The 13,820-nt window shown below is 43.3% G+C and overlaps 1 protein-coding gene across 1 annotated transcript in view; it reads right to left on the reverse strand.

Annotated features, from left to right (window-relative positions):
* Positions 1-8,445, reverse strand: part of si:ch211-106n13.3 (vWFA and Collagen domain-containing protein) — a 42,234-nt gene extending 33,789 nt beyond the window's left edge. The window contains exons 1-8 of the mRNA XM_035429322.1: positions 8,347-8,445; positions 6,836-7,402; positions 5,182-5,347; positions 4,433-4,658; positions 3,778-3,951; positions 3,456-3,533; positions 2,905-2,916; positions 2,742-2,822 (exon numbers count right to left, since the gene is read on the reverse strand). Coding sequence (XP_035285213.1) covers positions 2,742-2,822; positions 2,905-2,916; positions 3,456-3,533; positions 3,778-3,951; positions 4,433-4,658; positions 5,182-5,347; positions 6,836-7,402; positions 8,347-8,428 — 1,386 coding nt within the window. The 5' untranslated portion in view covers positions 8,429-8,445. The remainder of the gene's footprint in view (positions 1-2,741; positions 2,823-2,904; positions 2,917-3,455; positions 3,534-3,777; positions 3,952-4,432; positions 4,659-5,181; positions 5,348-6,835; positions 7,403-8,346) is intronic.
* Between the last annotated feature and the right edge of the window lie 5,375 nt (positions 8,446-13,820).

Here is a 13,820-nt window from a genome sequence, read left to right on the forward strand (position 1 = left end):
TTTTTTTAACCACAGGTGCCGTTTGCAATCACAGTGTCCTCCCCGACCCCCATACCCACCCCCCCAGGCCATGACTGCAATTTACCACCCTCCCCACCGGTCCACAATGGCACAGCAAAAAACTGAAAATAATTCAATCTTAACAAGTTCATATATACACTTAAAATCTTATTTCTATTATATTTTTTTGCTCAGAAAGACAAAAAAAATTGCCACTGTGGTGAGAGTTCTACCAATTTTGAAGATTTGGCAATGGGGTAAGACAGTTTCACTTGCCAAGCAAAAAGTAATTAAAAACAAGCTAAGCTTTTTGCAACGTCACCCCCTCTATAATTTTGCATTGGGGCGGCACAAATGGCTACACAGTAAAAGGTTCAGTGTTAAATCAGCTCTTACACTGTAGATGCAGTCCCATTTGGACTCACGCGTACTCTGTCTGAGTTGATTTAACACTGGACGTTACACCGTGTGGAGCCGTGTCAGATTTTCGGCATGTCCCATCCAGACGATGAGGGCGCAGGCCTGGTCTCACGCTCAGGCCTGCGGTGACCGCAGCGCAATGGGTCGGCTCTGGAGGTCGACCGTGGTCGTGTCTCTCACCTTCGGTCCGGTCAACCCCGGTGATCCTGGAATTCCATGCGTTCCCAGTTTGCCCTTTCGATGAGATGAGATGAGATAAAAATCAATGGATTGCATGAGCACCCCACCCCCTGAATTCACCATAGCACCCCACCCAAACACTCCCTCAATTCACCGTACCACCCCACCCCAACCACCCCCTCAGTTCACCATAGCACCTCACCCCAAACACCATCTCAATTCACTATAACACCCCACCCCAACCACCCCCTCAGTTCACCATACCACCACACCCCAATCACCCCCTCAGTTCACCATAACACACACCCGCCAAACACCATCTCAGTTCACCACAGCACCCCATCCCAAACACTCCCTCAATTCACCGTACCACCCCACCCCAACCACCCCCTCAATTCACCATAGCATCCCACCCCAACCACCCCCTCAGTTCACCATAACACACCTCACCCCAAACACCCCCTCAATTCACCATAGCATCCCACCCCAACCACCCCCTCAGTTCACCATAACACACACCCGCCAAACACCATCTCAGTTCACCATAACACACCTCACCCCAAACACCCCCTCAATTCACCATAGCATCCCACCCCAACCACCCCCTCAGTTCACCATAGCACCCCATCCCAAACACCCCGTCAGTTCACCATAGCACCCCATCCCAAACACCCCCCAATTTGTTTTTCACTCTACCGCCACCAGGCCTCAGATGCAGGTCCTTATTTTATCGAAAACGACACTTTAGCGTTGCTCCTTCTGCCATAACAGCTCTCAACAGGCTTCCCAGAGGAACATTGTTTACAACACATGTATATATGTATGTCTGTAACTGCCTGTGTATGTAAGTCCCTGGTGCGGGCATGGAGGAATACTGTTTTCCTGTGTACTTATCGCTATGTGTGATACAAACTGTGAAGACAATTCTCTCCTGGGAGGACAATAAAGTATGTATTTATGGATTTGTGCAGGTAAAATGACCATGGGATATGAAAGTAGTCATACATTTTGTATGAGAAAGGCATAGATAACGCCCGTTGTGTTTGAACTGCAGTGCCCAACATGGTTCTTTTTTCTTCTTCTTCTTCTTCTTCTTCTTCTTCTCACCTGTTTTGCCTTCAAAGTAAGACCTCCCAGCAGTAATTTACTCTGAACTAATCAAAAGAAAAACTCGGCAGACAGTAAAATACAGACGGTGAGAGATTGGCACTTGAAAGATAAGATCGGCTCCATCCACTTATGTTTATATTAGCCCCGTTAAACATAGGCAAAGCCATGCATGGAGAGCGCATGCATTAGCGTCTTTATCAAAAGAAAGCACACTGCTCGAAAAAAGCAATTTCACTGCAAGCGCCTTCTGAAAGTTTTTCTGAAGTATTGAAAATTAAACAGAGTGCTTCTTAATACAGAACATAACAATGAGATAATGCCCCCCCCCCCCCCAAAGCCCCACCAATAACATCATTTTACAAATCCGGCATTCTCCTTAATTTCTTAATGGTAATTAAAGACCTTTAAGGGTAATTTCAGTTCAGTCTGCAAGGCGGGATTATAACTGACGGGGTGGTGCTGGACTCAAAAGCAGCCATTTTGCGACAGCTGCTGTGTACAAGCCAATGGCAGGTACACATGCGTGTTATTGTGCCTTAGAGAGGACAGGGTGTATGAAATATCAGCAAGTACTCACAGGCTTACCATCTGGCCCCGGGGGTCCTTCCCTCCCCTTTTCACCACGAAAACCCTGGGGAGGGGGGCGGGGGGGGGGGGGGGGGGTTAAAATATTTCAGGCCGTCCTTGTAAATACGAATTTGCTCTCAAGTGACCTGTTTGGTTTAATATTGGTTAAATAAATTTAAAATAAGTTAAATCACTGTGAGGACGACCCAACAGGTCTGCCCACATTTGCTCTGAGAGGATAATATCTGAATAAAAGTAAAATAAACTCCCACACACTGTGCACACTGCAAATTTCTCCAATTCATTGCCGCATTAAAAAATGTACCACAAATCATGAAATTCCACGAAATGCTCTAAACTAAAGACAGCTTTGCCACTACACGGCCCAATGCATTCTATATGAGTAGACATGTAATCGCTGCGCAAAATGGCGGTGCACAGAAGTGGGTGGGGCCATGGCTTACCATTGGTCCAGGGAGACCGGGAGGTCCGGGGCTCCCGATTGGACAGTGGCAATCTCCCGTTTTCAGGAAGCGGTCAGAACACTGCAGGAGAGACACGACCGTCAAACTCAGGGAGAACTCCCATCATGCAATGCAACGTGAGGAGAATGTTAAATCAGCTTACCCTGTCATCATTCTGTTCACAAGAGAGGGGGAAGAAAAAAAAAAACAAAACAAACACTTTAATATTTGGTAAAAATTTCTATGAACGATCAATCATCAAAAACTACAGAACTCCTTCAGAAGCAGTACAAAACATGCATACAAGTATAAAGAATCACTCACACTGCAAAAACCAAAAAATGAGCCAATCTTAACAAGTATTTTAGTTTTACAAAAATCTTATTTCTTTTACTTGTTTCTAAATAAAACAAAAAGATTGCCAGTGAGGTCAGATAGTTTTACTAATTTCAGGATTTGCCGGTGGGGAAAGTGCTCGTCAGGCGAGTATTAACTTAAAACAAGCTAATAATTACTACTTGAGAAGAATAAAATAATTTTAAGTCTCATTACAAGACTAAAACACTTTTTTTTGCAGTGCAAATGCCGGTACCATTTACTAAAAATAGGCATATGGCATGTTTGTCTTACCAATGAGGCAGCAGAAGACATCACCATGACACACCATATGACACGCCTGTCTGTGGTGGTGTTGGATTCATACTGAACACTTACCACTGAATAGATTTCACACGCTGTCTCTCTCTCACTCTGCTGGGGGTCACAGTATAGCCTCAGTTTCTGAATCTCAATCTAAAATTGTTGTTAAAAAAACAAAAACATATATATATATTATTATTACCAGCAGGATGACAAGGCTGGCTATCAATTTATACAGCTGTATGATTAAGGATGTAGCCGCGGCGTCCCATTCCAGGCCTTGAACCTGCAACCTTCTGGTTATGAGTCCAGGACCTATAACACTACTACTGGGCACTGCTGGTCTAATTTGGATAAACTGCAACATGCAGAACACCCTACGCCCCAGTCTACTCACAGGGACTGTTGTCTCCGCCCTGGTTTCCTTGGCGACCTGCGTACGGCCGTTGATGTAGATGGGGACGGTCTGCTCCAAGAGCTGCTCCTCGATTTGCACGTCGTCCAGGAAGCAGATGATGCGTCTGGGCTTGACCAATAGCTTCAGCTGGTGCCAGTTCTCGTCAAAGAGCCTCTGTGACATCATCAAAGTGGGACGCTCATTCATACGGTACCCTCAGCATCACACATAGGCATTTGCCGACACATCCCTCCTGAATACTACGTGATTCATCATGCGATGTGAGCCATCATTCAAGCATACAGGACAGATGTGAATGCAGTTAATCACAATTGCTCAGGGACATTGCATAGGCATTAGATGTATTATGTTTTAATTTATTTTATATAAACTTTTTGGTGAAAATTGAAGCAAATTAGTAAATTCATGCATGCAGCTTCATGTAAAAGGACCAACAAGTGTATTGTTGCGATTGCTTTTGCATGTCCTGATAAACTGTGCCTAACAACATAACATGACATGACATGACATCGAGAACAGGCCATTCAGCCCAACAACGCTCGCCCTTTCCCGCCACCCACCAAAGCTTTCATGATGTGTTCATCCTGAATGAGGAAGGCACGTGGCCGAATGTAAATTCTATATTTTTACAGACCTTTATTCCACGGTCGTTGAAGATGACGAACTGCTCCTCCTCGTAGACGCTGGTGGTCATGAACGTGACGGACTTGTCCACTCCGTTCAGGGTCACGGCAGCTTGTGTGAACCCGCTCTTGCTCTGGACCCTGAGGAGGTGAAAGCTCTCCTGATTGGTCGGCGCTCTCAGCCGCACGGTCGCCACGAACACGTAGGACGGAGGAAGACCCTCGGGGAAGATCAGCCTGCGCAGAGAAAAGACAGGAGGGAAAAGAGACCACTTACAGGGTGGATGTGTCAGCAGATTATTATTAATTATGCCTTAATAATTATAATCCTTGTCATATCCTCCTGATACTCAGCAGAAAAAAAGTTTAAGAATTCTTTTTTTTTTTACATAAAAAGTGTTTTGGATGACAACAAAAAGATGCAGCGAAAATATTTTCTAAATATATCACATTTTATCTTTATTGAATGTCCCTTGCAGCGTATGTTTCAGCATAGTAGAATATATGGCTCTTGATATTAAGACCAAGACCCTTTGAAGAGCAGGTTTTTTTGGAATGTTTTTTTTTTTTTTTACAAATTCTAAGTCAGTGTTCTAGAACTCTGTTGCTGTCAATCACCAGCAGCGATTGTGACATCAGCATCAGAATATTCGGTTTCAGCTGAAACAAAATTCTAATAACATATTTGTGATCTTATAGCTTAAAAAAGGGTTAAATAGGCACACACTTGAGAGGTATAGCGCATTGTGATGTCACACACCTGGTGTCCATGGTGACGTCCATCCCGAGACTCAAGAGGTACGCCGCCTCTGACAGGAGAGAGCCCCGGACCTTCTGGGCAATTTCGGGAATCCCCGTGGCCAGGATCAGGTCGAATCCCTTCTCTTCCCGCGAGCCCACAGGGATCCGCATGGGGCAAACCGACTCTAGAGGGAAAGAGGGCGTTACTTCACGGCTAGGCCCTCTTAGCCACGCTCTCGTATTCGCTTCCTGAATCCTTTTTTCTTTCTGTCTTTCTGTTTTCCCCACCCTATCCCATCAGGATCACTATTCGCCTGCATCCTGTTGGAGAAAACAGGATCATTTCTCTTGACTGCGCCAAAGTGCTCAGCGTCCAGTGTTAACCTTTTGGTTCAGAGTGCTGAAACAAGTGAAAACAACCAGAGCAAATTGGATTGGCTCTCAGCGAGTCACATGACTCATTGCGCATTCACAAAAAGCTATAAATTACGGCACCCTGGAAGCGGTTTCCCGTTAATCAGTCGCCAGTGCAAAGCTGTCAAACGGGCACTCTGCTCAACAGCATCCTCGGTTGCGCTGTGGGCCACATCTGCTTCTCGCATGGGATGCGTGAGAGCACGTCCGAGGCTTGCTTCTCGCCATCTCCACATGTCTGGGGCATGGCGGGAAGTCCTTGTGGTTTTTCTTTTACTCCCCCTCTCTCTCTCTCTCTCTCTCTCTCTCTCTCTCTCTGGGGTGTGGTTCAGATGTGGTGGGGTTGAAGTTGGGCTCTGCTAGTCCTTCATTAGCACATCCTCCGGAAAGGGTACACACAGGCTGTTTGCCATTAGGCCGACTACACGGCTGTGCTGTACTCTAGGGGCTCTTCAGCAGTCTGTGTAAAAAGGCGGTACTTTGGGCTGCTCTTAGAAGCAAATATAATTGCCTTACCTTGTGAGTATCAATTGATATCAAAGAGCTCAGTGGTAGCCAGCCCTGTTCCTGGAGATCTACCGTACTGTAGGTTTTCACTCCAACCCTAAAAAAGCACCCCTCATTCAACAGCTAGCGGTCTTGTTGAGCTGCCAATTAGTAGAGTTAGGTGTGCAAAATTAGGGTTGAAATGAAAACCTACAGGACAGTGGATCTCCAGAAACAGGGTTAGTTACCACTGATACCGTTAATTGGGTAACACTTTACTTGAATGATATGCCATAAAGCCAACATTACACCTGTTATAACTGGTCATTACAGCGCATTGCAGCCGGTGATAAATGCTATTACTCAGATATAATGTGATCACTTTGTAACATTGTAACAAGCATTTTTAAATCGGCTTTCAAAAACTCATTGCATACCTTATGACAGTGATATGATGCTTGTCACCCAGCTGTAATACACTGATGTGAGTGGTAATGGCAGGTGTAATGTCATGATTATGGAAGTATTTATGAAGGCTTTCTGGCATATAGTTGAAGTACAGTGTTACCGCAAACTGGAAATTGAAAGTGATGTCAAGATTTGAAGAAATCAGAAATGAATGCCAGGGGAACTAAGGACACGCAAAGTCAATTTCCCTTGTACGGGCTACTTTAAAATGCATTCCTTGTTTTAGATCTCATTTAGGAACACACCATCAGGTGCCCCCCCCCACGCCTGCCCCCCCCACCCCCCCCACACACACACACACACACCCTCGCACAGCTTCTGCGCCATGGCGTCTCCGATGCGGCCGATGGTGGTGTAGTCCTCCGCGTGCAGCACGTAGGTCGAGGACGGCCTGGTCGCCATGGAAACCAGCTCTGAGGTGGTGACCTCGTTGCCGACGCCCACGGCGAACAGGACGACGTTCTGGGCCTGGGCCTCCACGGCGGCGTCCACCACGTCGTCCTGGGAGCGGCCGTCCGTCAGCACCACGGCGATGCGGTTCTTGGCGGCGCGGGCGCGCTTGGCGGACGCCGTCGGGAAGACGTGGTGGACGGCGAACTTGATGGCGCGGCCCGTTTGCGTGCTGCCGCCCAGGTAGCCGATGGCGTCGATGGCGGCCACCAGCTCCGCCACGCTCTGGTGCTCGCCCAGCGGCACCTCCAGCCGCGGGGTGTCGCTGTACTGGACCACGCCCACCTGCGTGTGCCGCGAGTCCACGTCGAAGCCGCTGGTGATGTTGATCAGCCAGCGCTTGGCGGTGTTGAAGTTGGGCACGCCCACGCTGGAGGAGCCGTCGATGATGAACACCAGGTCGTTGGCGGCCGTGCTGCAACCTGTCAGGTGGAATGGGATACTCTAGTGCCATCTGCTGTACATCCACAGGTGGAATAGGATACTTTAGCACTATCTGCTGTATATCCACAGGTGGAACAGGATACTCTAGTGTTATCTTCTGTACATCCACAGGTGGAATGGGATACTCTAGTCCTATCTGCTGTACATCCACAGGTGGAATGGGATACTCTAGTGCTATCTTCTGCTCTACATCCACAGGTGGAATGGGATACTCTAGTCCTATCTGCTGTACGTCCACAGGTGAAATGGGATACTCTAGTGCTATCTGCTGTACATCCACAGGTGGAATGTGATACTCTAGTCCTATCTGCTGTACATCCACAGGTGGAATGGGGTACTCTAGTGCTATCTGCTGTACATCCACACACTATTTCACCTTCACTTTTTATTTACTTATGTCAGGGGTGCACAATTCCAGTCCAACTGGAGTTGCTCCAACCATTTAGTTTAGTTTTCTGACAGCTCTATAAACTACACTGGCTCACTCCTGTACTTGAGCTCAGTAAAATCTTCAGGATGCACTTGCAGTCTGCGGCAGTAGCTAGTGCTTATACAAATGTCAGATCAAAAACATGATTGTGTTAATTAAATAATTATAAGCAGAAGTTCGCAAAATCAGTTTACTAAATGCTGATCTGTGTTTTTACATCATTTGACTTGTATCAGTGTCCCTTAAAGACATGCATTAGTGAGAATAGTTTCTGTCAGAACGATAGAATTTGAGCTATTCATTCAATAAAAAGTTCAGTGAACAATGTAAATCAATATTTCAATTAAATTGTTCAATTAGCATTTCTATAAAGATTAATTAAGTTCTATTCAGCTCTACATAATTCTTCACATTCTTGATATCTACATGTATTTTCAACTTGACTGGACAATTGTAAGAAAAGGAGTGTGTTCACGCTGAACAGGTCCATACCAGCTCGGATGTCCTCCTCATGCCCCTGCATGTAGGGCAGCATCAGGAGCATCGGTAACAATCCCAGCCTGCACGTCTTCATAGTGTCACATCCAGAGTCCAAATCCAAGGCGCCTTAAATGACACGCAAGGAAGTCATTTCAGAAGCAACATTTCAGATTATTACAGCTTCTCAGCTAAATGTTCAGCCGCTGAAACAGAAACAGATTTCAGACCGAGCCCGTATCATTCAAAGGCAACGCCACAAACTGGTGCCAATTCAAACAGGATTAGCAGAACTGTATTTTTGAACAGTAAAGGGCTCTATTTTTGTCGGTGGAAAGTCACCAGTAATTGAGCTATAGCACAGTCCCCTTGCTGTGTACGCATTTTGTTCAAAGAGGCTGGCATTAAACTAAATATTAAGTTTAGTTTGATTGGTTGCTTTTAATTCACACATCTGAGAGTGAAAAAAAAAAACTAGTGACATAAACTTGTCATGTAAGAAAACAAACTTCTATGTGGGACAATCTCTTATTTCCGCCTCATCAAAATTCTAAATGGCATCGGTGAGACCTAATTTTGGAGCTGTACCATTAGACGTGGTGGTGCTGCCTCTGTTTTTCCAGCTTTTGAGTTAAATATAATGTGTGCTTCCCGCCCGGTGGGGAAACCGCGTTTTGACGACTGAATGAAATGTGGAGGTAAGCGGAGAACCAGAGACAAATTCGTGGGGCGAATGCAAACAGGGAAAGCGGCTCAGTGTGCACTTTTATCACCTGGCCACTTCAACCATCGAAAGCAGCTCTTTGCTAACAAAACTTGCACGTGAATTCATGCGTGTCATCGATCCAAACGGCTTTTTAAGGACCGAACTCTCAACGTCACACATTTATTTTGTATAGGCATAGACTGGTGCCTGGAGAGGTTCCCCTGCTTCGAGTCTGGTCACGGTGGGCAAGAACGGCAAATATTTACCTTATTTACAGGTGAGATCTCTTCACAAGGAACACATTGACAGAGTGTGCTGACCACTGTCTACATTCAATTATAATAAAGCAGCATTTCATTCCTTGCCACCAATTTCCTGTGATATTTGCTGACAGTTCCCACTGTACATTAATTTATATTCATCTCATATATATATATATATATGTTTTGCCTAGGAGGAGCTGACTACACCAACATATAAATAAAACCCATAATGGTCCTCAGAGGGCTAGGTTTACTCAGGTAATGTGTAAAAGTAAATGAGTTCATGACAGTATTTGGAAAAACAGACTTCAAAACATTTGGTAATATCAGGCGCTCTTCTTCTGGCTAACAGCTCTTTACTGATTCACGCCACATGAAGACGCACATAATGCATTATAAAATTAAAGCCTTAAAAGAAAAAATGTGATAATGCTCTTAAGAGCAAATATTGACAGAAATAATAGTATCACATTTTTGTATGTGCAGCATAACAAGTGGAATCAAATCAAAGAATCAATCAAATAAATGGAATCAAATTGAATAATCAATGTAATTAAAATGCCTATTCAGGCCAGGTGTGATATGTTATTTCTAAGAGGGAGGAAATCCAACCTTTTTCTTGTTATCTTGCTCCAGACAGAAATGATCATATTCCCATTCACTTTGGTCATACCAGTAATGACACTCTACACTATGAAGCTTGCATGAAAAAGTGATACAGCTTTTTCAATGTTTTTAGATTTTTCATTGCACTAAATATACAACCATTGACAACTGAAAACACATTAACAAATTCTTCAATGTAAAAGGTTTTGAAGTCAGAAATAAATGCTGATTTCACAAAAACACACACACATTTTTTTTAATCTATTAAAATTATTTCAACTCACCTTCTGCTGATTTCCAAAATCTCACAGGGCCAGAAAAAATTAAGCAAAAAATTAAACTTATAGATATACAATCAAATATGCAGGTGCTCACATTTGGGATGGATTATGCAGTTGCCACTAGAAGGAAGGCCAAATCATCATTACTGCCAAACAGGAGTAGCCTGTTGCAGCCTTTTTATAGCTTCTACTAGAGGGACTGAGTTACTCTCATTGGCCGTGGGTGAAAGGGGAGGGGCCTAAGTGCCTATGCTTTACACCTGTGTAGAAAGTCACCCTCGGGGATTGTTACTGTTTTCTCTGCATAATTGTTCTACCTTTCATTTGCAAACTACTATCTCTACTTCAGGGACACTCACAGATTTTGAAAATGTAATAGTTTTGTATAATAACTTCATTTTAGACTCTGGCTTGTTATTTAAAAAATAAATAAAATAAAATAATTTGCTTGCTCAATAACTTGTTGCATGCACACACATTTATTGTGTTTTCAAGCACGCTCCCAAGAAAATGTGTTCTGTGTTCTGAATTCCTTTAAGACTTCAAGGTGAATGGTGAATTAAAGTGCTGCCATCATATAGGCTGTTTAAAGGCTGTTTTAAATTATTTTATATATATTTTATATGATTACAGACAATGTGATTCATGAAGAAAATGTGGGCAGTCCTTTTCCCTGTAGCAAGGTCAGTAAAATAATAGTGACAGAATAATGTGCTTGACGTCTCTAATTTTACAATCTCATATACCACTGTATGCCTATGTGAGTCAAATATGATATAAAATTGAACATTATTATGTTTGTAATGGGGAGACAGACTATACAGAGGTTATTTCACATTTATAGTTCATTTTGACTCTTAACTCAGTGATTCTTTGCTAAAGGAAAAGTTGTTAATAAGGAGAGAGATGACATGTGCTTTGCTAAATTATCAGAGAGGGAAAACTAATGGCGACGTAAATTTCACACACGGGCTGGGCTGAGATCCCTTTGTGGTTTTCGGTAAGCTTTACTTAACGGGACTCCGAATGTCAGAGCCATACCACAGCATGTGAGCCTCCCAGAACTCTTAGGGCCTCCACACCCACGCACACATCCACAGCTCAAACAACCCCCAAATTAGCTCGCGACTATTTTCGATCAAAGGTAACCACAAGAAATATAAGCCCATCTCCTTCTAGGAATAAGGTACCAGATTAGAAAATTAAATCAAATGGGGGCATGCCTTTTCCGAGCACTTGAACGCCAAACGCTGGAATTGCTGTCACGTGTAGTAAAAGTGTTCTGCGGACAGTTCGTTTTCCAGGTTTCTGCGACAAGAACGACGATTTCCATGTCGCATCTCTGAAAATATCCAGCACACTTTTGATCTCCCTAATTGCCATGTGACTTCGCGTCTTTGTAATTACTGCATAGTTACGGTTGGGCGCCTTTCCAAAATGCTGTAGAGCAGTGAGACATGTTGGTGAACTGTTCATGTTGTGTCAAACATAACTTTGACACAACATGAGCCCTTCCCATTTTTTATGAGTGTGCGTGCGTGTGTGTGTGTGTGTGTGTGTGTGTGTGTGAGAGAGAGAGAGAGAGAGAGAGAGAGAGAGAGAGAGAGAGACTCCCAATTTGGGTAAAATTGAAGAAAACTTTTTTCCTAATTTAAATACTTATAAACTAAAAATGGTCAATGTTACCTTTCATAAGAAAATTAAAACATTGTCCAAAATATGTAAAATGATTAACTATATTTGTTTGCCCCAAAAATACCATCAAAGAAACATGAGGGATATATTAACATTCTGACGTTTCCTCAAATTCAATACAGGGACAGGAATATCCATAAAGGTATTTGCACTGTGGCTACGGCTTCCTTTTGCTTGAGGCCATTTACATTTTGGCTAGCCTGTCATGTTGGGGCGTTCTTTCCTTTCAAGACATATGTATTTCCTGCATGCAAGGACAACTTCCCCCAAGGATATTGGATATGTCCTCCTTGTCTCTGAAATATGAAATATTTCGCTCCCCGGGGCTGTGAATTTTAATTGCTATTGATTCCTGTACCTCAGAAACAGAGATCTGACAGTGCGGTAAATTGAATGATCGCCAGGACACAAGTATCCTCAATAATCTGCAGTATGTTAGACGAGATCTTGCTTTCTTCCTCGGTAATATCAGTCTCAGATGACAGAATTCGCTTCAATTAGGCTTCAGATCTGTTATCTGTCTATTCATTTCTCGCTTTGTCACAAAGCGAAAGATTAATTCAGTTGACAGGTAATTCAGTTTTCCAGTCAGACGGTTTCACGCAACAACAAAAAAAGAATGTATTATCCAAAGTCCTCTTCTCTTGCTATAACACATGCCATCTAGTGGCAAACACTTGTAACTGCTGTTCTGTGCCGTTTCAGCAGTCTCCCTAAATCAAGTTTTACAAGCATGGTTTCTGCTGGGCCAGGCCAATGACGGTTTTGTTTCTAGCAAAATCCTTCGACTCAACGTGTAAAAACACTTACCTAATGGATTAAACACGCAATGGCTAACTGTCCTCACAGCAAGATGTTTTAAATAAATAATCTTTGTACACTTTAATGGAAGTTTTGTGGAAGTTAGATAAACATAATATTGATAATGGAAACTGCAAAAGTAATGACATAATTATTGTATGTAGATCTAGTCATTAAAATGCACTGTTAGAGTACTGCATATGCTGATGACTGAAAGCATGGGCTGCATTTGATTCATTTAAATGAAAATCTATCCCCTGCCTAAAACAGAGTAGATGCAATGTAATGTGACAAAATAGCACTCTCTAGTGGCCAAAGCCGGAGTCACAGACGATTGGACACAGAAGATTACAACCTGCTCTTAAATCATCATTCCTGTGCGCGCGTGTGTCCATGCATGTGTGCGTGCTTGTGTGTGCGTTCAAGCTGTGTAGTAGTTTAGTCTTTTCTGAGTGTCATTGATCCAGTCAGTGGTGGATACTGTACAGAGAATAATCTGAGACTCTGTTTTCCGAAGTCTACATCTCCTTGCTGATCTTACAGTCCATCTGATCATCACGTTCGCTTCTAATAATGATATTTCCAACATGATTAAATACGTTAACACTTTATTGTCCACTTCTGTTTGTATTAATTTGGTCATACATTTAAAACATAAATAACAATAAATAAGTCAGGACAATATGTATATAAAATACAATACGACAGTGTATTTATTTATTTTTATTTTTTATTTTTTTCTATGGCTCGGTAAACGTTTTTGAAAATTATTATTTTAGCTAGGCTATCTCTCTGTCAAATGTAGTTGCCGATAGACGACCACATAACGCTGCATGAAACTCAGACGAACACAACGCCCTTTTCACTGGACGTGATTTAGAGCAGCGCCGCAGATTATCGGTGAACAGGCGCCGATTGAGCGAGCAAACTTGTGAGCGTGGGCGTAGTCACAATACTGCGCGAGTTGAAAAAGGAAAAATGTAGACAGCGCCACAATCGTCTGATCCATCTGATTAGTTTCGTGGCTGCCAGAATGCATGACATTTAGCAGTGTTTCTGTACTATTGCACTCTCTCAATGCAATATGTAAACGGGAAGGAAATCACACAGTGTCCGTTACAAAAGGAGCTTACCTGT

The sequence above is a fragment of the Anguilla anguilla genome, chromosome 8, assembly GCF_013347855.1.
Source record: "Anguilla anguilla isolate fAngAng1 chromosome 8, fAngAng1.pri, whole genome shotgun sequence".
Lineage (NCBI taxonomy): Eukaryota > Metazoa > Chordata > Actinopteri > Anguilliformes > Anguillidae > Anguilla > Anguilla anguilla.